The sequence below is a fragment of the Oncorhynchus keta genome, chromosome 34 (genome assembly GCF_023373465.1).
Source record: "Oncorhynchus keta strain PuntledgeMale-10-30-2019 chromosome 34, Oket_V2, whole genome shotgun sequence".
Taxonomy (NCBI): domain Eukaryota; kingdom Metazoa; phylum Chordata; class Actinopteri; order Salmoniformes; family Salmonidae; genus Oncorhynchus; species Oncorhynchus keta.
This window is the reverse complement of record NC_068454.1, coordinates 39459496-39482683: the sequence shown is the minus strand read 5'-3', so window position 1 is coordinate 39482683 and position 23188 is coordinate 39459496. Positions and strand designations below refer to the sequence as shown.

The window sequence follows — 23188 nt, the reverse complement described above, 5'->3', positions numbered from 1 at the left end:
CAGGAATGTTGGGTTGTGGCTCCAGTTCATTCTACTACTAGTGGCTGACCTTGCAAAGCCCACTCCTCTACTGGTTCCATTGGAGTCCCTCAGTATTCGGGTAGAGATGACCTGGCCAAAGGGCTTGAGCATGGTCTCAAGCTCCTGCTCGTCCATCGACAGCGGCAGGTTGGAGATATACAGGTTGGTTGGGTCTTGTTCTTGTTGCTGCATGGTGATAAAAGACAGGAAGCATTGACGTGTTAACGGCACTTAAGAACAACCTTGACACACCTGGGGGAAAAAAATCAAACACTTAAACTCCGTCTCTTTATTGGCATCAATTTCAGTTTCAGGCACGGCAGTCATATCCCTTGAATAATTCCTACTCTCTGTCTGTGTCCCAAAATGCACTCTATTCCCTATATAGTGCACTACATTTGTCCAGAGCCCTTGACCAGGGCCCAGTAGTGCACTGTATAGGGAAGAGAGTGCCATTTGGGACACGCTGAGACCTCTTTGACTACCGTGATGCCTCTCTCGACCTCCGCTGTCTTTGTCTGCCTGGGTTTTTAGCTAATAAAGGGTCACCATGAATAGTGATTTGCATGCAGCCCACGGCTGGTTGAGACCCACATCAGCTGATTTCTTCCTGTATTTCAATAGCATCAGCAGAAACATAAGACACGGCTACGGGTCCCCGGGGAGCAGCCGCTCACCATTAATATTCATCAGCGTCCTGCCGCATTCAGAGCCCAGCCTAACACACTCGATTGGATTACTAAGTTAATACGCTGACAGAGAAATCTACATCCAACTATTAGGAACAATGAATTGGCACCACACAGAACAGCAGAGCAAAGCACCCAGTGGAGGTGTTCAATCAGAGGGATTGGTGAGGAGTTGAGGGAGGGATGGATGGAGGAAGGGAGGAGTGTGTTTCAGCACTCAGCAGCAAAAGGGTGTGTGTGTGTGTGTTCTGCTCTAATAACTCTAAAAAGTGCTCTAGAATGAAAAGAGGGGGGTGGCCATCAGCAACAATCCTCCCTACTCACCACGCGCACACACACACGCACGCACACACACAAATTATATTCAAGGGCAAAAAGACTGCCTTACCATTTTATCCTTTATGGCTTACCTAAAGGGTAATGGTAAAGCATTCATCCAGTTAAATGGCCTTTAAAACATTTATATTGAATAGGCCACAGATATCCATTCAGGATAACAGGCTGCCTACACAGGAAGTATGGAATAGACGATAGACGGAAGATTAAACTAACTTAGTCAACACACACGACCTGTATTCCACTGAGAATTTCACTAGTAATGTTTTCAGTGGCTCAGAGGGAGGAATGAGTGTAGAATAATTACCACATGGTTTACCCGTGAGTCATCCCGAATAGGAGTTCTCTTAGTATAAGCCCCGACTCAACTCCTAACTCCGCCACCATCTGACAGAAATCAGAGAGAGAAAAAGCCTTTCTGTGCGTGTGAAGCGGCTCTTAAAACGTAGGGACCGAAATTTGGCAGCAAAATAAGACATCTGTTTTGGGCAGCAGTGAATGGGGTCACCAGCAAAACAAGTAATGTGACTAAGGCGTGCTCATTGAGGGTTATGTCTAGAAGGGATACAGATTTTGTCAAAATGTACTTTTTGGATCAGGTTTAGGAGAATTTACGGAGCAGGTTAGGAGGGCCAGTGGCGGCTGAGGGGAGGAGGAGAGGTGGCCTGGCAATTGCTTGTCTAGCCATAGAGGGAGTCCCTCCAAATGCTGTGCTTAGGCCACAGGTTTATTATTACGATCATCTGTTCATGTCCAAAATAAGTGAGAAAGTAGACCTCACTCATCTGTCATTAGTAGGGGATGTTCACGTCATCCTAAACAAGTTTATCCACTTACAATATTATGATACAGACACATTGTATCATTATTATGTTATATTGTACTCCTTCTGTAACATGTTAGAAATGGAGAATATAAGTATGCAATCCATCTAGGAAAAGGAACATATCTAGGTGGAAATACCATTAGGAGAACATTTTCAACAGGAAACCCCCATCTGCTGACTTCCTACCTGCCTTTGAAATAATAATGAGTGAATGCCTATTAAATGTTTCCCGGGCAGAAAGAAAATACCTTTGTTTGGGGAGTTCATTAAGCCCAAGCAAGCCCTGGTAATAATGAGAAAAAGTTAACTGAAAAGGCTCCGACTTTTAAATGGCCTTTACCTTGAACAATGCCTAGATTAAATTGAGGCATTCCTCACAAAACGGCTTTATTTTAATTAAAAGTTAAATAGGTGCACAGAGGCATGTCAAAAAGCGGAGGATTTTGAGGATTCCTGTTTAGGCTTTGCGGGCCTGATTTCCACAACTATAACTGACTCGGTTGCCATGGCAATCTCCAAACGATTTACATCCCTTTCTTCTGTCCAAGATTGTAAACTACCTTGTGCAAAGTTATTACAGCCCCTGCTGGCCCTTTGAAGACCAACCATGTGAATTCTCTGTCCAATTGACTCCCACCAGAAACTGGCCTCAAAACTGCTCCAGTAATGCTTTACCCAGCTCAGTCTGCCTGACACATAGGACTTTCAAAGGACATTCTATTAACAGGACAAACTTGCTACGCGTATGCTGTTCATAACCCTTTCATTACAGTCTGTCTAGTAAGTCAGGGCTTTTTAAAGTGACACAAGCTGGTGTGACTTCAGTGAGTAATGCTGCAGCAAGCTGGATCGGTTACACGCAGAATGCAAGGCTCATGACTCATGCTTCTCAAACTAATATCCCTCTTCACCACTTTAGTCTTAGTCAAAGTTTCACATTACTTTCATCCTCTTTTGCCTCCAAATTTCCACAGTAATGCTTCCAGGAAGCTTGAGAAAAAAAACCTAATGGCTCACCTCTTTAAGGAATACCTAGGATAGGATAAGTAATCCTTCTCACCCCCCTTTTAAGATTTAGATGCACTATTGTAAAGTGACTGTTCCACTGGATCTCATAAGGTGAATGCACCAATTTGTAAGTCGCTCTGGATAAGAGCGTCTGCTAAATGACTTAAATGTAATGTAAATGTAATCTAATTTATACACTTTACTTTATTACACTGTACACATATACTGTATGTTTATACAAGCACATGTGAATCATTTTCCAGTCATTTTAGAGCTACGATTTCTGTGAGACAAGAATATTCACCATTGTGTCAATAAGCAGCCTTCACCTGTCCTGCCTAAAAACAAGGGGATCAAACTTGTCTCAGTGCCAGTCGGCACTGAAACCATTAAGACTTTCCAGACCTGGAACACCGTTCATTGACTGTCACATCTTCTTTGGATGTGGAGCGGGGAAACAGGAAAATATACTGTATTTCCCTAAATTTGTGCCTTGGTTGGTTGTGCTCATGAAGCCCAATTGGCTGGAGCCGGGTTTGGAAATGCCTACCAGGGAACAGTGGGTTAAATACCTTGTTCAGGGGCAGAACTGTAGTTTTTTTGGACCTTGTCAGCTCGGGAATTCGATCCAGCAACCTTTCAGTTACGGTCCCAATGCTCTAACCACTAGGCTACCTGCCACCCCAAGGCTAGTGAAAAAGGCTAGTGTAGGCTAGTGTAAATGAGCCCTTTGAACAGACCAGATGAACCTCCTTTAGAAAGGACACACTGGATGTGTCCCAAATGGCACCCTATTCCCTATATAGGGCACAACTTTTGACCAGGGCCCTAGTGCACTAAATAGGGAATAGGCTCTCATTTAGGATACGGTCTGCCCTATATGCCTCCTTTAGAAAGGACACACTGAGTCCTCTCTGCTCCTGCTGAGGCTTAGACACACGTCCCCAGGGGGAATTCCTTCTCCGGCACGTCACCCTGTTGTCATCGCAGAGTATCACCAGCCTGTTCTCTCCACCCAACAGTCTGCCTGTCGGCGCCACTCACCCCTGGTGCCCCTCCAAAGTGTGTGACAGGATGCCTTTAGGAACTGTCACACACACCACCACCACTCACGCGAACACAAGAGCACACACACACAAATGGAAGAACACACACACATACACACACAAAGGCAGGAACACACACATGAACGCAAGAGCACTAACACAAACACAAGCAAGCTAGCACACGCACACACACACACACACACACACACACACACACACACACACACACACACACACACACACACACACACACACACACACACACACACACACACACACACACACACACACACACACACACACACACACACCTATGGGCTCATGTTACTGCACAATGACCACAGAGTCACAGGGGGGCTGCAGACAAACATGAGAGGTACACATGCAACCCGGACAGGGAGATACATATTCATCTATGTAATGCTGGGTGGGTCAGGTTTTTGCTGCCTGTAAATGGACTACCAAAATCCATTGAAGACTGTGTATTGTCAGGTGTTAGTGTGTGCGAATAGGAATAGACTGCAAGCATACCCTCACCTTAGCCATCTGGGCTTGGACCCCGCCCGTCTTCAGGGCAGTGACAGCTTTCTGAGCTGCAGCAGGGCTATCAAAGTCCACAAAGCCGTAACCTGAGGGACAGAACACCATACCACTCAAGACACTTCTCACTATATGCGTTACACAGCCTACCTGGAAAGACAGCATGGCACAACCATGCTACGTAATGCATCATTCAGCTTTATCATTACTATCTCCTGTTGGCAATGCAATTAAACATATAACAATTACGGACCCTGGTCAAAAGTACTTCACTACATTTTTACATATTTATATATACATTACCAGTCAAAGGTTTAGACACACCTACTCATTCAAGGGTTTTTCTTTATTTTCCTATTTTCTACATTGTCAAATAATAGTGAAGACATCAAAACAATTAAATAATACATATGGGATCATGTAGTAACCAAAAAGTGTTAAACAAAGAAAAATATTTTTACATTCTTCAAAGTAGCCACCCTTTGTCTTGATGACAGCTTTGCACACTCTTGGCATTCTCTCAACCAGCTTCACTTGGAATGCTTTTCCAACAGTGTTGAAGGAGTTCCCACATATGCTGAGCACTTTTTTGCTGCTTTTCATTCATTCTGCAGTCCAACCAGTCCAACCATCTCAATTGGGTTGAGGTTAGGTGATTGTGGAGGCAGGTCATCTGATGCAGCACTCCATCACTCTCCTTATTGGTCAAATAGCTCTTACACAGCCTGGAGGTGTGTTGGGTCATTGTCCAGTTGAAAATGAAAATATAGTCCCAAATAACGGCAAACAAGATGGAATTGCCTATCGCTGCAGAATGCTGTGGTATCCATGTTGGTTAAGTGTGCCTTGAATTCTAAATTAATCACAGACAGTGTCACCAGCAAAGCACCCCCACAGCATCACACCTCCTCTTCCATGCTTCACGGTGGGATCCACACATGCGGAGATCATCCGTACACCTACTCTGCATCTCACAAAGACATGCCGGTTGGAACCAAAAATCTCAAATTTGGACTTATCAGACCAAAGTACAGATTTCCACCTGTCTAATGTCCATTGCTCATGTTTCTTGGGGCAAGCATGTCTCTTCTTCTTATTGGTGTCCTTCAGTAGTTTCTTTGCAGCAATTCAACCATGAAGGCCTGATTCACACAGTCTCCTCTGAACAGTTGATGTTGAGATGTCTGTTACATGAACTCTGTGAAGCATTTATTAGGGCTGCAATTTCTGAGGCTGGTAACTCTAACGAACTTATCCTCTGCAGCAGAGGTAACTCTGGGTCTCCTCATGAGAGCCAGTTTCATCATAGCGCTTGATGGTTTTTGCGACTGCAATTGAAGAAACTTTCCGAATTGATTGACCTTCATGCCTTAAAGTAATGATGGACTGTCATTTCTCTTTGCTTATTTGCGCTGTTCTTGCCATAATATGGATTTGATCTTTTACCAAATAGGGCTATCTTCTGTATTTGTTTGTATTTTATTTAACCCTTATTTAACTTGGCACGCCAGTTAAGAAAAAAATCTTATTTACAATGACGGCCTACCCTGTCCAAACCCTCCCCTAACCCGGACGAAGCTGGGCCAACTGTGCGTCGCCCTATGGGACTCCCAATCACGGCCGGTTGTGATACAGCCCGGGATCGAACCAGAGATCGAACCAGGGTCTGTATTGAAGCCTCTAGCACTGAGATGCAGTGCCTTAGACCACTGCGCCACACGGGAGCCCAAACAAATGATAGTCCCACTAAGCGCAAACCAGATGGTTATCGCTGCAGAATGCTACGGTAGCCAAGCTGGTTAAGTATGCTTGAATTCTAAATAAATCCCTGACAGTGTCACCAGCAAAGCACCCCCAGAGCATCACACCTCCTCCTCCATGCTTCGTAAAATACAGAGAATATTGTGCCATTTGGTTGGCACTCTAAATCTCAGGTCAACATTGACGTCTACAGCAAGCAGAAGGTGACAGGATGTGATTGACAGCCACCACAGTGAGGCCAAGCCAGAGGAAACCATGTTCTGTGGTTGACCCCCACCTCTCTGTGGCCCATGGTGGTCAATCAGTGACTGGTGGTGAGGTAGTGTAGTCGCCCAAGGGGAGCAGAGAACGGTGCTGAAGCTGCAGATTGCAGTGATGACGCCCAGGGCTCAGGTCAGTTCACTGTCCCCCTGTGGCTACATGCAGGCCAGAGTCAGACCTGCAGTCCCTCCCTGCCCTCTGCTCTGCTATATTTGACCATAAAACAAGCTCACAGGTCCACAGCAAACTCTCTGCTCAATGTGGAATCTAATTACAGATTCTAGTTTGATCTTGGTGATAAACAGCACAAACCAAGTATATACCTTTCTTCAAGCAAGCCGTGAGTTCAAGAAAAAATCGTCATGCAAGATGAAAGGATGTTTCTCAGTCGCCACCTGTGATTAATAAGGGTATAATAATCCCCAGCAGGACAGTGACCAAGCTTATTTCCTAGCCCATCTGTGGTGCGTGCTGGCTGGGCTGGGCTTCAGTGTCATTGCGCTTCTCACTAGTCAGAACAGGGTGTTGGGCCCAAGGCTGCAGCCAGAGCCAAGACTGTTTGTCACTCTCCAGAGGGAGGGGCATGAGCTGTCACTTCCTCTTGTGATCCCCCCCATAGCGCGCTGCACAGTGACAGACAGCCAATCAGTAAAGGGACTAAAATAACATGAAGTAGTGGCAGCCTTTTGCCAGCCTGTCTGTCTGTTTCCTGATTAGACCAGCCCCTCTGAGCCACATAGCTGTTGGATGACTGAATGACTTCAACAAGGCAGAGCCAGTACACTGTGACACTATTGGGGTGCCAAACCCACTGCGTGAGTCAAGAAGGCCTTAAGCAAGAATCTTCATTCATTCCTTAGCATGGCCTTTGTCTTTAGTACAATAGCATTAGGAGGATTATGGTGAAAATCCTTTGTGTCATCATATCACAAACTGGAAGTCTAAGTCAAAGCTCCAAAGCCTTAACACTGATCTCCTGCTTTACAATGAGTCATTGCGATACCTACGTACAGTATCCTCTCAATGAAGACGCATGTGATGAGTTTTTATTGCTTTGAGCCTAGGGGTTGTTATGAGCATGACTTCTTGAGTTGTGTGCAAAAATAATAATAATAAAAAATCTGTTAGCAGAATCAACCACGTCCCGACTTACTGAAAGTCTTCGTAAAAACAGAGGAAGCCATACACACCTTTACATTTGTTTGTCGTCTTGTCCAGGATGGCCTTTGTTGATACAATTTTGCCATACCTAAAAGAGGAAGAGAGAAGTATGTTTAGTTGTGTTGCGTTATGTCCCCGACAGAGGCAGCCTGTTATAAAAGACAAAAAGAGTGAGGCTTGCACAAGAATGTATGACATCACCAAAAAAAAGCATGAGAAACAGGAAGCCGTTTGTTTCCATGTGGATTTGAGAATCTCTGCGGCGCTGGAGCAAAGGTTGCCGTGATTTTTACCAAACGACAGAATCATGGAGGGTTACCTATCCTACATAGGCATAAGGATGTCTGACTCGTGAAAAAGACGTACCGAGAATCAGAAAACATTTAGGAATAAACTTGAATGAAATATGCATTATACACACTGATATATTTACGATTTCTTGACAATGCAGGCACAGGGGAACTGAGTAGCATTCCATAGACACATCCTGTGCTTTATAACAGTTATTTTGTGCACTGTGTTGCTGCTGCTGCCAGCTCTGACAAATGAACTCAGCGGTGACCCCTAAACACTGGCTGCACTGCAGTTCCTTTCAGCGCTAAGCTAGCTCACTCTATTCAAAATGAATAGCAAATCAGTACAAAGAACGCAACTGCGACATATATCGCAACTTTCTCTCTGTACAATGATGAATGCAACCAATAACAACGCACAGACGCCAGGCCGTAGTAGTAAATGAACCTCCCTTGTAGTAATCAGCGCGGCAGACAAATGGTCGATGAGGGGATTGGCTCTCTAGACGGAGGAGGAAGTGTGAGTTTTGACCTGAGCTGGGAGGCGGGGCAGGTGGTGGCTTTATGAAAATGAGGCCTCCGTCCCGACCGTGAGTCATAGATATAACCGATTGTGACAGATCTGGTTGTGTGTCATGGTGTTATGATTGTCGCAGAGGAAAAGGTCACCTATAGTGCCTTTGCCATTAATGATCGCAGATCAGCAGTGGCTTAATATAACCAAATAAATCTCCATGATATTTGAAATCCAATTACAGAGCCTGACTTTGCGAGCAGCAGCACATGTCTGTGTGTGCTGTGCTCGTCTCCGCGGGCCGGCCTGACCTTACTCTGTGCTCCACTGGGTAAAGAGCCTCGAGGATGAAGGGGTTTCCACTAATTGACTCCAAATAAATCAGTTACAGGAATCACCACAGTGTCAACGGCAACCCCCCCTAGAGCAGCTCACCAATCAAGGGACGCGAAAATCTAAACCTTGAATGCAAGAGGTTAAAAAAGGCGCAGGATTACGACACCCGCTTCCCAATCTGGGCCACCGTTGGATGACTGAGAGGACACAGTTTAACTCTCTAACTCTCAGCATCGAATGTGTATGACATTGGTACAGAAGTTCAGGGTAAAGGTGTCCGGGATGCTTCCCATCTAAAACAGTTTGTGAAGATACAGTGCATTCGGAAAGTATTCAGACCTCTTCCCTTTTTCCACATGTTGTTATTTTACAGCTTTATTCTAAAATTAATTATTTTTTTTAAAGTCCTCATCAACCTACACACAACACCCCATAATGACAAAGCAAAAACAGGGTTTTAGATTTTTTTTGCAAATCTATTACACCTAAAAAAAACAGAAATACCTTATTTCCATAAGTATTCAGACCCTATGAGACTAGACATGGACCTCAGGTGCATCCTGATTCCATTGATCATCCTTGAGATATTTCTACAACTTGATTGGAGCCCACCTGTGGTGAATTCAATTGATTTGGAAAGGCACACATCTGTCGATATAAAGGTCCCACAGTTGACAGTGCATGTCAGGGCAAAAAACCAATGCCATGAGGTTGAAGGAATTGTCCGTAGAGCTCCGAGACAGGATTGTGTCGAGGCACAGATATGGGGAAGTGTACCAAAACATGTATGCAGCATTGAAGGTCCTAAAGAACACAATGGCCTCCATCATTCTTAAATGGAAGAAGTTTGGAACCACCAAGATTCTTCCCAAAGCTGGCCGCCCGGCCAAACTGAGCAATCGGGGAGAAGGGTCATGGTCTGGGAGGTGACCAAGAACCCGATGGTCACTCTGACAGAGCTGCAGAGTTCCTCTGTGGAGACAGGAGAACCTTCCAGAAGGACAGCCATCTCTGCAGCACTCCACCAATCAGTCCTTTATGGTAGAGTGGCCAGACGGAAGCCACTCCTCAGTAAATGGCACATGACAGCCCGCTTGGAGTTGGCCAAAAAGGCACCTAAGGACTCTCAGACCATGAGATTACAAGATTCACTGGTCTGATGAAACCAAGATTGAACTCTTTGGCCTGAATGCCAAGCATTGCGTCTGGAGGAAACCTGGCACCATCCCTACGATGAAGCATGGTGGTGGCAGCATCATGCTCTGGGGATGTTTTTCAGTGGCAGGGACTGGGAGACTGGAGAGAATCAGAGAGATGAAAACCTGCTCCAGAGCGCTCAGGAACTCAGACTGGGGTGAAGGTTCACCTTCCAACGAGACAATGACCTTAAGTACACAGCCAAGACAACGCAGGAATGGCTTCGGGACAAGTCTCTGAATGTCCTTCAGTGGCCCAGCCAGAGCCCAGACTTGAACCCAATTGAATATCTCTGGAGAGACCTGAAAATAGCTGGGCAGTGACGCTCCCCATCCAACCTGACAGATCTTGAGAGGATCTCAGGATCCTCTCAAGCAGAGAAGAATGGGAGAAACTCCCCAAATACAGGTGTGCCAAGCTTGTAGCGTCATACCCAAGAAAACTTGAGGCTGTAATCGCTGCCAAAGGTGCTTCAACAAAGTACTGAGTAAAAGGTCTGAATACTGATGTAAATGTGATATTTCCGGGGTTATTTTTTATACATTTGCAAAAATGTACATTTGCAACAAAAAAAAACTGTTTTTGGGGTGTTGTGTGTAGGTTGATGAGGGGGAGAAAACAATTTAATCCATTTTAAAATTGGGCTGTAACAAAATTTGGAAAATGTCAAGGGATACTGAATACTATGGCAACATTTTGTGACGTGTTAGTTCAATTTTTTTGCTCCAGCCGAACAGAAACATGTGTGTGTGTGTGTGTGTGTGTGTGTGTGTGTGTGTGTGTGTGTGTGTGTGTGTGTGTGTGTGTGTGTGTGTGTGTGTGTGTGTGTGTGTGTGTGTGTGTGTGTGTGTGTGTGTGTGTGTGTGCTACAACACATCTTCCAGGAAAATAAGCTTCTTAAGACAACCTTAGCCATTAGACTCCCCCTTTTCCATTAGCTTTCACTAACCATCTATCACAGTGTGTTGTAGCTGCTTGGTGCTGTTAGACAAATGAGGGTGAGCTGCTTGGTGCTGTCAGACAGATGAGGGTGAGTTGCTTGAATCAGGTAGAATGTCTTTTTTGAGAAAGTGGTGGCAGTAGCAGCTAGGAGAACAATGTTCTCCCATTCCACCTGCCTTTCCCCCCCCCCTGCCTTTATCCCATTACAGTGGCTAAAAGGGCTCTGATTACTATTCACTGCATGCTTATTGATTCCTGTGGATAGCACTGAGGGATACTGTTCTGTCTGCTCTGAAAATAGCAGGATTGAGTTATGGCCTCGTATTGACTGAGGGCTGTAAAGTGTTCCTGAGTAGCAAGTGATTCTTTTTTTTTAAATGCGATATGAAGAATCACTTTGCTATCAACAAGAACTGATTATACCTTGTGCTTTTTGAATCCTCAACTAATGCCTCAAGGTTTTAAGTAGACATTTCAGGATTTTATTTGGGGATATTTTGGGGTCGAATGGTGGATCAGCTCAGATGGGATCAGTTGGAAAAACACAGGGATCTATTCCAACCTCTTTAGATTGTCTAAACAACTAGCTACGGTGCATTACCCCTGACCTACTGACTGAGTAGACTGGTGGTCCAGTCTGTTTGTGCATTAGCCAACTCCTGTTTGTGTCCATTCATGGTCATACCAACCAGAATGGCCTCTACAATCTCAATGTTAATATGCACTCCAATTTCAAGCGGGGTCACTGATTGGTTGTTGAACACAACGTTCTTCATCTAATGTTTTAAGAGTTTATTTTGGGAGAGCGTGGCTGAACTGTTGCCAGTATTTAGGCTACTAGTCACTGAAAATCAGCATTGATATAACATTGATTAGGGTGAGTTTATACGCTAAGAACATTTCAGTCGGGGGAAAGATTAAGCTAGTTACAACACAGGGTAAAAGAGCAAGAGCCGTTGACCCGGAATCTCTAAAGTGAGCTCTAATCCCAAATCTTAAAATGGCAACAGAAAGCGGCTGCGCTATGACAAACCATCAACAGTGCTAGAGATGGTCCGGATTTCACTCCCTTATGTACATGACGTTATCAGTATGAATCTAACTGCCTTTCACTGTACGTACAATAGAGTCCTGCATCGGGTCAGATACCCATGGTTCCCCGCAGGTAACCCACAAAATAAATCAGCTGGCGGGTGGAATTTAAAACATTCTTTCAACCTGCGGGTCGGCTCGCGGTTCAGAACAAATATATTGCGGGTCGGAAACGTTTTAAATCAAGATCTTACATATATATTTTTTTTTACCCAGGAGCATGTTGTGTGGTGCTAAAACATTCCTAATTTGATCAAATTCAGAGATTATGTTCCCTCCCCCACACGCACGACTGTGTTCTCAAATTTACTTTCCCTGGCTCGCCTAGCTTAAGCGAAAATGGCTAACGTAGCCTAACCAGAGTTCATTATTACATTAATTCAGGCTTTAGTTAATTTAGACCATATGCAGGCCGTATAACGTTTAAACCTGTGGAACTGGTAAAAGTTTGAGTAGCCTATAGCCTACTAAATAAATGTAGGCTATTTTTGCAGCCTGTAGCCTATTTGAATCTGGGAATTGTTTATTGGAGTTTTTATTCAACTATTTGATGATCTATGCACAAAGGTTTTGTTATGTCAGCTATAGTCCTTCATTAGGTAAGAAGGCTAATTAGAAGGCTCCTTTTTTAAGCCATTTGAATTGTCAATGTGCCGCTTCGCATTGTGAAAATAAGAACATATTGTTCTTAATTAATGATACGTTTTCCTTTTATCGAAATGTTGAAAAAACATGCAGACAAATTAATTGATGCAGGGAAAGGGAATAGCCAAATAAACTACTTTGGCGTCATACAAACAATTAAATAAATGTATGTTATTTTGGCGGGTCACAGGTCGGCTCTCACGATAATTATATGCGGGAGGGTCCGGTTGCGGAGAAGAATCTGTCCTGATATCGGGTATCGGGTGGGGCTTGGAATTAATGTGGCCGGGTACAGCTCCAAAAAACGAACCCGTGCAGGACTCAAACATTCAATACCTGTTTGCTTTCTTCAATTATTCAATTCCCCTCTAAGTCATTTTTTAGGAAAAGTAAACATAGTTTACTAGTGTTCCAGACAATCTTGCGTGTGGTGTAGGTTGCTAAACAGCAGCTATCACTCTGTATCTCTCTTTCTAAACGCAGGATAGAGGATCTATGCAAGCCGATTGGGAGATCGAGGGGTTGAATGTGCTGCAAAGTCAACATCACATTGTGTAGGTGGGGTGGGGTGGGGTGGGGTGGGGGGGGTAAAGCAGGGGGTCTGATGAAAATGAGATTTCAAAGTCACCTCGGTGGTCTTTTCCATAGATAGGTACACAATAACACAATGGGGCTGTGGATGAGAGCGGGCTGGGATGGCTCCTTTATCCTCTGCATACATGAACTCCCCACTGTCTCGCTTCAGATACTGTCAGCTGCTAAGGCTCTCTGGGTTTGCCCTTGTAGTCTTCCAATATCATCTTTCATTTTAAATTCAGATGTAATGCCCCTGTCAGATCTCCCCTTGCAGTGTTGGACATCATCTACTCAAATATCTCCATCCCCCCTCCTTCACTCACTGCTATCTCTCTCCCTCTCTCTATCTGGTCCAGTGATCTGTCCCAGCTAGGTTCTACTTAAAACACGGCAGTAATATAACAATAATAATAATATATAACATTTAGCAAAGCCACTTACAGTCATGCGTGTATACATTTTACATTCTGATGGTCCCAGGAATCGAAACTCACTATCCTGGCGTTGCAAGTGCAATGCTCTACCAACTGAGCTACGTTGAGTCATCTAACCTTATTAGTATCTATTAAATGCACATTGAGACGGTCCACTGGTAACTGAGGTCTTGTTCTTCATAAAGCATTGTGACATCACAGGGAGACCATGCAACACCAGACATAATGTTAAAGTGCACAAAACATTTGGAACAGCTTCCTAATATTGAGTTGCACCCCCCTTTGCCTGCAGAACAGCCTCATCGGGACATGGACTCTACAAGGTGTCGAAAGCGTTGCACGGGGATGCTGGCCCATGTTGACTTCAATGCTTCCAACAGTTGTGTCAAGTTGGCTGGATGCCCTTTGGGTGGTGGACCATTCTTGATACCCATGGGAAACTTTTGAGTGTGAAAAAGCCAGAAGCGTTACAGTTCTTGACACACTCATACCGGTGCACCTGGCACCTACTACCATACTCCGTTCAAAGGCACTTCAATCTTTTGTCTTGCCCATTCACTCTCTGAAAGGCACATATTCACAATCCATTTCTCAACTGTCTCAAAGCTTAAAATACTTATTTAACCTGTCTTCTCTCCTTCATCTACACTGATTAGAGTGGATTTAACAAATGACATCTATAAGGGATCATCGCTTTCACCTGGATTCACCTGGTCACTGTACACTCAGTGTTTGTTTCTTTGTATGAATTAGATTCAAAGAAATTATGCTTGCAGAGGTCTGACAAACAATGACATATCATGATGACTTCGGAATTACATTGGGGAGTACACCACATCAGTCACTGGCTTAATCAAAAAGTGCATCGATGACACCCCCCCCCCACAATGACTGTACGTACATACCCCAACCAGAAGCCATGGATTACAGGTGAGATCCGCACTGAACTGCCGATTCAAGGAGTGGGTCTCTAACCCGGAAACGTATATGAAATCCTGCTATGCCCTCAAACAAACCTGTGCCAAAGAACATTGAGGTAACCTGCCTAAATGACTACTGACCCATAGCACTCACGTCTGTAGCCATGAAGTGCGTTGAAAGGCTGGTCATGGCCAACATCAACACCATTATCCCAGATACCTTAGACCCACTCCAATTTGCATACCGCCCCAACAGATCCACAGATGATGCAATCTCTATTGCACTCCATACTGCCCTTTCCCACCTGGATAAAAGGAACACCTATGTGAGAATGCTATTCATTGACCCTCGCTCTGCATTGAACACCATAGTGCCCTCAAAGCGAATCACTAAGCTAAGGACCCTGGGACTAAACACCTCCCTCTGCAACTGGATCCTGGACTTCCTGACGTGCCGCACCCAGGTGGTAAGGGTAGGTAACAACACATCCGCCACGCAGATCCTCAAAACGGGGGCCCCTCAGGGGTGCGTGCTCAGTCCCTTCCTGTACTCCCTGTTTACTCATGACTGCATGGCCAGGCATGACTCCAACACCATCAAGTTTGCTGATGACACAACTGTGGTAGGCCTGATCACCAACAACGACGAGACAGCCTATAGGGAGGAGGTCAGAGACCTGCCAGTGTGGTGCCAGGACAACAACCTCTCCCTCAACGTGATCAAGACAAAGGAGATCATCGACGGGGCTGTAGTAGTGGAGCAGTTTGAGAGCTTCAAGTTCCTTGGTGTCCACATCACCAACAAACTATCATGGTCCAAGCACACCAAGACAGTCGTGAAGAGGGTACAACAAAACCTATTCCCCCTCAGGAGACTGAAAATATTTGGCATGGGTCCTCAGATCCTCTAAACGTTATACAGCTGCACCATCAAGAGCATCCTGACTGGTTGCATCACTACAGAGGGTAGTGGGTACAGCCCAGTACATCACTGGGGCCAAGCTTCCTGCCATCCAGGACCTTGGCAAGTAGCCTAGTGGTTATAGCATTAGGCCAGTAACCGAAAGGTTGCTGGATCGAATCCTCAAGCTGACAAGGTAAAAATGTGTCGTTCTGAGTAAGGCAGTTAACCCACTGATCCCTGGGTGCCGTGGATGTTGACTAATGCAGCCCCGCGCACCTCTCTGATTCAGAGGGGTTGGGTTAAATGCAAAAGACACATTTCATTTGAAGGTATTCTGTTCTACAACTGACTAGGTATCCCCTGTTCCCCTCTATACCAAGTGGTGTCAGAGGGAGACCCTAAAAATGGTCAAATACTCCAGCCACCCTAGTCATAGACTGCTCTCTCTGCTACTGCACAGCAAGCAGTACTGGAGTGCCAAGTCTCGGACCAAAAGACTTCTCAACAGCTTCTACCCCCAAGCCATAAGACTCCTGAATAGCTAATCAAATGGCTACCTGGACTATTTGCACTGCCCCCCCCTCTCTTTTGCACTGCTGATATTCTCTGTTTATTGTCTGTGCATATTCACTTTGGGTCTACCTGTGTACATATTACCTCATTTGCCTTGACTGACCGGTGACCCTGTGCATTGACTCTGTACCGGTACCCCCTATTGTTGGTTATGGGCTTGTAAGTAAGCATTTCACTTGTAGGTAAGCATTTCACTTGTAAGTAAGCATTTCACTTGTGGTATTTGGCGCATGTGACAAATAAAATTTGATTTGATTTGTTTTGAACAGGCTTTTATTATCTCCAACTCAGGTCAAATAAGTAACTGCTGCTTTGAATCTCTCTACCACAGTCATGGTGTTGGTGACAGCAGCCAACAAGTCAATAACCAGTCAATAGATGTAATCATAAGACGAAGGAAGTGTACTCACGGCTGGCAAAGCTTGACCAGATCATGGTCGGTGGTGGCTGGGGCAAGGCCTCGGATGTACAGGTTGGTTTTACTGAGTTGCTCCCAACCTGCAGTGCTGGAGCTACTGCTGTTGTTGGTGCTGCTGTTGGTGCTGGGGCTGGGCGGAGCCATGGGCTGGGAGGAGGAGGCAACAGGTGGCTGCCAAAGGGAAACACACAGAATGGTGTCAGTCCAAGAGAAAACAACATGTCGGTGAGAAGTGCAATACTGGCGTTCCCTTTTGCTAAACAAGAGGGAGAAAGTCAGAGAGAGAAATAGACTTCTCAAAACGAAGCAGACTACATTGCCTTGCCACATGGATGCAGAGCCATTTAATTACTCAAATAAATATATCTGTTACATTTGTATTGATGTCTTGCAGAGCTAATGATTGCCAGCCAGAGAGTAATCATGAAACAATGAAAGTCTGCATTTCATTAGTGGGTTAACAAAGTGTGCGTGGATTTGATTAAAACCCTCAGCTTTGTCTATGAATCTTGTCTCCACCATGAGCTGCACAGAGACATTCTTATTACTCACTCCCACTGTAACCAATAACAGTATTTTAGTGCGCTGGACCAGAAAACCATCTGTCTTCACCACAAGCATATCGTTGTGTGGCCCAGCTAAATCTTCCATATTGGTGCATACTAAAAAATGAACTGTCCCGATACTCCATCATTTGAGACTATTGAGTGGGTGCCTGGTGTGAAAATTAATATTTCACAGAGCAGTGATACATAGAGAGAAGTCAGCACAAACTGGGTCCAGAGAGGCCTGCAGATCTGCTCTGACACTAGTGTGAGACTGGATGGTTGTGCGTGAAAGAGTGAGCCCTTCTGAGGCCATCGCCCCCTGGTGGCTGACTGACTCCAAAATAGACATCTTAACAACTACACCGCCAGCATGGCTTTCTTCCCATTCCACTGCTCTCCTACACTAACATGCAGACTTAAGGCATGGTGCAGAATGTAACTCAACCTCAAGACCAGTACTGCTATTTCTGAACTCTGAGGATCAGCGTGATTGAAACAATGACATGCCATCCATTTTCTGAAACTTGCCAGATGCTAACGATGTACCCTCTCGAATCAAATGGAAAGACAATGTGTCGACCAGCATTTCCAGCATTGAATTTCAGATGTATTTCCAAGATGCTTGCTCTAATTCAATCAGCATCTATAAATCAGATGGGCCTTGTCAAGAATAGCTTGTTTTCCACATCTCAGAAAAGATCCATTGTGTGATTGAGCAATAGGCTATTACACAGATGTAAGATCTTAATTTGAGCCAGTTTGCTGTGTGGATTAATAAAACAATTGTTATGTGGATTATAATTATGGACATTTTTGTAGGGGTCGATACATTTTTCGTAAGGGAAAACCAAGTCTGATATTTCAAAGTGGAAATTACAAACTTCCGAAGACTTTTTAAACATCAGAAGCATTGCAGGAACATTCTCCTGCGACAGGATGATGAAATTAACATCCTACATCTGTAGCATGCTTCCTGTTTGTAGGGCCACATATGTTATGATCTTAAACGCTGGCCCTCTTCGAAAACTGATCTGTGTGTCTGTTCTGTGTCTGACACTGATTATCACCCTTCCCCCTCTGAGGAATCACAAGAGAGGAAGTTGAGATGATACAATAGCGCCGGTGGAGATGGCTGCCTTTTTTTAACGGGCTCCTAACCAATTGTGCTATTGTGTGTGTTTTTTCCCCGCGTTATTTGTAACTTATTTTATACATAATGTTTCTGCCACCATCTCTTATGACCGAAAAGAGCTTCTGGATATCAGGGCAGAGATGACTCACCTCGTACTTTACGAAGATCTTTAAAAAATAAAAAAAATTATACGAGTCGGACGCAAAGGATTTACTTCATTCGGATGAAGAAGAGAGAGAGATATCGGGGACGTAGGTCGGGGTGTCTTGTAAGGATCCGACGGCGTGTGGGTAATCCGCCTCTACCATCAAACCTACAGTGGTTCCTCCTTTAAAATGTGCGTCATACTGCGGCACACCCTGCGTGCTGCTGCAGCATTCTGTGGCACGTCATTTCATTCTCAGCCATTTCTTCTGTTACTGCAAGTTATTGATAATTTGACCACCAGAGGGCATCTTTGAGAAGCATTTGATAGAAGCATTTGTAATAACGTAGTATATGGGATTGATTTTAAGAAATTTGGCTTCATTAATTTGATTAATATTATGGTGTTTCCATTCAGAGAAAAATAGTCAGTTTGTAAATTCAGACCGTTTCGCCCTCGGAACGCACACTGGACGTTCGGGTTGAGGAGTAGGGTTGATTTGAGAGTTCTGGCCTTACAACGGCAGTTAAGTACCCAAGCTAACATTGGCTAGCTACTTCCAGACACAAATGACACCACTCTGACCATTTTACTCACCCTAGCAGAGCTGGTAAGGCAGTTTTTGTGTTAACCAGAGCGTTGGTGACTTTAAATGTGCTGCTGGAAACAATTTAATGACGTTTTCTTCCCAACATTTACTGACACCGGCCATATTCAACGGGTGTTGAGCGCTCGTAAAGTAATTATTCTGCGCTTCGGCACACTGAAGACGAGAGTGCTCTGAAATCCGTGTAGATAGTAGGCTGGACACATAAAATTTTTAACAACGTTCTTTTCTGATAAAAACTAGTTCATTGCATCCGCCGTGGAGCCCCGTTTCATAATATTTCCCAGCTGCTTGCAGTCGTTTTGATGTAATCGCGAAAAAACAGGACTTATTTTAGTGCATTTTTCACCCTGCCAGCTCCTATTAGTTCTATTGAGCATGGTGGCACCAACTCGCCTTCCAAACGTTCTATTCCCAGCTTGTTGTTCAATGTCACAATGCCTGCTTCGCTATTGTTGGTAGTGAGACCTGCTCACGTTGTTTTATAGTTCAAATGTAAACAACAAAATGTAAACAACAAAAATAATATTGGAACTCTGCGGTCTTCCCATTGTTTCCTATGGGGGAATAATAGGCATGTCTGTCTATTTCGCCAAATATCTTGCAATGTGTATATTTTGACTTTTTTCAAGTCGGGTGTAACCAGTGTGAAATGGCTAGCTAGTTAGCGGGGTGCTCGCCAATAGCGTTTCAATCGGTGACATAACTCGCTCTGAGACCTTGAAGTGGTTCCCCTTGCTCTGCAAGGGCTGCGGCTTTTGTGGAGTGATGGGTAACGATGCTTCGAGGGTGGCTGTTTTGTCTATGTGTGCAGAGGTTCCCTGGTTCGAGCCCAGGTAGGGGCGAGGAGAGGGACGGAAGGAAAACTGTTACACGGACACTATTTTAAATCAGGAGAATCTCCTCTTTGTAATTATGTAAGTCTGGGCAGCGAGCTCGTTGGTCATCGTTCGCTAGACCTGAAATAGTCCGAAGTTTTTATTTTTCCCCTACTTTTGCATTACGCAGACATACTGGCCCTACACCATCGAGGTGCAGATGTTTACTTTCTACACAAGTAGTTTTTTCCAGTTTCGTCCGACGAACAGATTGTAGTGGTAAAATGAAAAGAGATACATTTTTTATGGAATTTTAAGCATCACACCAGTCAAAACAGGCTCCGCGAACGTTCGATTCCATTCATTTGCTATGGGCTCGCACTAGTGTTCCAGTTTAGCCAACGTTCTTAAGCCGTTTTTCAGCCTTGGGTGAATTTTGACTCATTCTATTGTCCAGCCTATACATAGCCAGAGCAAATTTACAAAAGCACCTGAATGTCCATTGAGTACGCACAACGACTATACCATTTAGCTAAGCTAAGAATGATGAGAACACTCAAGTCAATAAACGTTGGGTAGTTAGATAGATAGATAAAAATAATTGTTCTGAAAGCAACTTTTTTTTCCGACACAAAGGAAGTCAAAGCGGACACCTATGAAGACGGCATCTCAGGTAAGCAGCACTGGGCTGTATTGACGTATCCTAAAGACGGCATCTCAGGTAAGCAGCACTGGGCTGTATTGACGTATCCTAAAGACGGCATCTCAGGTAAGCAGCACTGGGCTGTATTGACGTATCCTAAAGATGGCATCTCAGGTAAGCAGCACTGGGCTGTATTGACGTATCCTAAAGATGGCATCTCAGGTAAGCAGCACTGGGCTGTATTGACGTATCCTAAAGATGGCATCTCAGGTAAGCAGCACTGGGCTGTATTGACGTATCCTAAAGATGGCATCTCAGGTAAGCAGCACTGGGCTGTATTGACGTATCCTAAAGACGGCATCTCAGGTAAGCAGCACTGGGCTGTATTGACGTATCCTAAAGATGGCATCTCAGGTAAGCAGCACTGGGCTGTATTGACGTATCCTAAAGATGGCATCTCAGGTAAGCAGCACTGGGCTGTATTGACGTATCCTAAAGATGGCATCTCAGGTAAGCAGCACTGGGCTGTATTGACGTATCCTAAAGATGGCATCTCAGGTAAGCAGCACTGGGCTGTATTGACGTAACCTAAAGATGGCATCTCAGGTAAGCAGCACTGGGCTGTATTGACGTATCCTAAAGATGGCATCTCAGGTAAGCAGCACTGGGCTGTATTGACGTATCCTAAAGACGGCATCTGCTGCTTTAGATTGAACGGTCATATCTCAGTTATTGTTTTCATGTCTATAAAAAATAAGCTGTTTTCTTTACTTTCAGAGAGCGAGCTGACCTAGGGGTCGAAATGTAGATATTGCCAGATGTTCACTGTCCGAGGAACAGGCCATGGAAGCTTTATCGCTGGCAAAAGTGTCTATAACCAGAGCTAATTAAACTGTCCTGTGTTCTTTTTCTCAATATCTGCCTGTCTTGTTGTACATGGAACCTGTCTCACATTCATTAAAAAACCCTTAAGATGTCAGCTGCTAATTTTCAGAGTTACACCACATAAACACAGCCATTTTCACTCGTCTTTCTGTTGCTGCCAAGTCATGATTTCCCTGGGGGTTAGCCTTGCAATAACCAAGTGGTGAGACACATAGCCCTCTATATTTAAACGCTTCAGGTACCCTCTGATAGGTGTCTGCGTCACATACAGTATCTTATATTGATATGATCTTCTATTGTTTGTCCTTGTGTGTCTGTTTTTCAGCATAAAATACTCTGTAGCCACTTAGTGTGGACACCAGGTAAGACCACACACACACACAAAAACAGTCTCTTCTTCACTCCATCCCTCTACCCCTTCTCCCTAAATCCTCTAGGTTATATCAGTTGTTTTGGTGAACCCTTCCCCGCATCTGAACAGGCTGACACAGAGGGCACAGCATGATCATAGGTGAGATGTCACTTGGTCGGGTCAACAGGAAGTATTATTAAAGAGATGCTTTACATTGAAATACAGACAGAGCGGTAGTAGTCCCAGAGTTAATGATCCAAGGTCAGTTTTGCATTTCACCTCCTGATTTAAGATGACTGACCGTGTTAGATTTTTCAAAACTTTTAAACAAGGCTTAATCATGCTCTCTCATCTGCAGGTATGTTTTGATGTGAGAGTGGAAGCCAGTCCCGTCATCGCCAGTTCACCCGCTCTTAAGATAACCTTCGGACCAACTGGGGGCCCAAGGCTGGTTAGGAGACACCGCAATTGTGATGAACTGAGAGAATATTAGGGTAGTACTGTAATTCATGAATCATATGTTGTCTGCCGCTGTTCTGACCTCTTTCCCTTTCTGTCTTCTACACCTCTCTCCCCACCTCGTCTTTCTTCCTCGTTTTATAATGCACACATTATATTGTATTTATAATGTTACAATTATCATAGTTATAATGCATTTATAACACCTGGATAATGAACGTCTTTCAATAAAGCGTTTCACATTCTCCACTCCACTTAAGTATCTCATTGAAATACTATCCTGTGTCCTCAGATTAATGCAGATGAAGGGAGTTAGATATGCATAGTTTTTCCTGTATATATGAATTACAAATCAATCATGTTTCTAGTCTATTGCATAGTTACAATGTGTAATCATTGATGTCCCAGGAGCTGGGGTAGTAAACACTGTTGAAGTGTATAATTGTAATACATACATGCAGACACAGCATCATTTAAATAATGGAGTATGATATGGCTGAAAAAGAAGTCTCAGAGATTCATTCCTGAACCGCCAAGGAAGTGTACATCAGTGAATATATTCAATGTACAGGCTACAATGTGGGAATCTCATGCGTGGTAATAGCGACAGTACATGTGTATATAGGACTTACTCCTTGGCACAATAAAGTTATTGTATTCTACTCTATCCATAGGCTTCGTTAATGCCATTTAGACTTGAAGTTTATGCAACAACTAAGATAGCTGAGGTTCATAGATTGGAAAGAATATTAGTTCAGAACCTAACGTTTTAGGGTCCATACACAGATCTGCTACATACTGTAGCTAGCTACACATCCATAGGCATACAGTTATTTTTATCCTCCACTACACAATAAGCAAGTAAATAGTTAGTTAGCTATGTTACTTCAGCTACATTGCAAGGCAAGCTTATACAATTGTACATTCCATTTGCAGTAAGTGCTTTAGCTAGCTCGATTCTTTACATCCACTGTTTCACAAGACGACAGCCTGGTTTGTTGGATTTCTCAGGAGTCCCTAAAACATTAAACAACACAAATTACAAATTCATTCTCCTAACACTAGCTAGCTGGCTAATATTGGCTAGTAAAATTTACTTTATGACA

At 44.2% G+C, this 23188-nt stretch overlaps 1 protein-coding gene and 1 long non-coding RNA gene across 7 annotated transcripts in view; one reads left to right on the top strand and one right to left on the bottom strand.

Moving 5' to 3' along the window:
- The window catches only part of LOC118367114 (RNA-binding motif, single-stranded-interacting protein 1-like), a 44938-nt gene that overhangs the window by 10025 nt on the left and 11725 nt on the right, over positions 1-23188 (bottom strand). For 4 of the 6 annotated variants that reach the window (XM_035750177.2, XM_035750173.2, XM_035750175.1 and 1 more), the window contains exons 2-5: positions 16486-16664; positions 7679-7737; positions 4458-4555; positions 50-207 (exon numbers count right to left, since the gene is read on the bottom strand). In XM_035750177.2, coding sequence (XP_035606070.1) covers positions 50-207; positions 4458-4555; positions 7679-7737; positions 16486-16664 — 494 coding nt within the window. The remainder of the gene's footprint in view (positions 1-49; positions 208-4457; positions 4556-7678; positions 7738-16485; positions 16665-23188) is intronic. The other 2 variants (XM_035750178.2, XM_035750174.2) reach the window with 1 other exon arrangement.
- On the top strand, positions 18406-22744 carry LOC127915110 (uncharacterized). Its single transcript, XR_008090217.1, has 3 exons — positions 18406-18510; positions 20380-20944; positions 20993-22744. It is a non-coding gene; the product is annotated as an uncharacterized LOC127915110 (long non-coding RNA).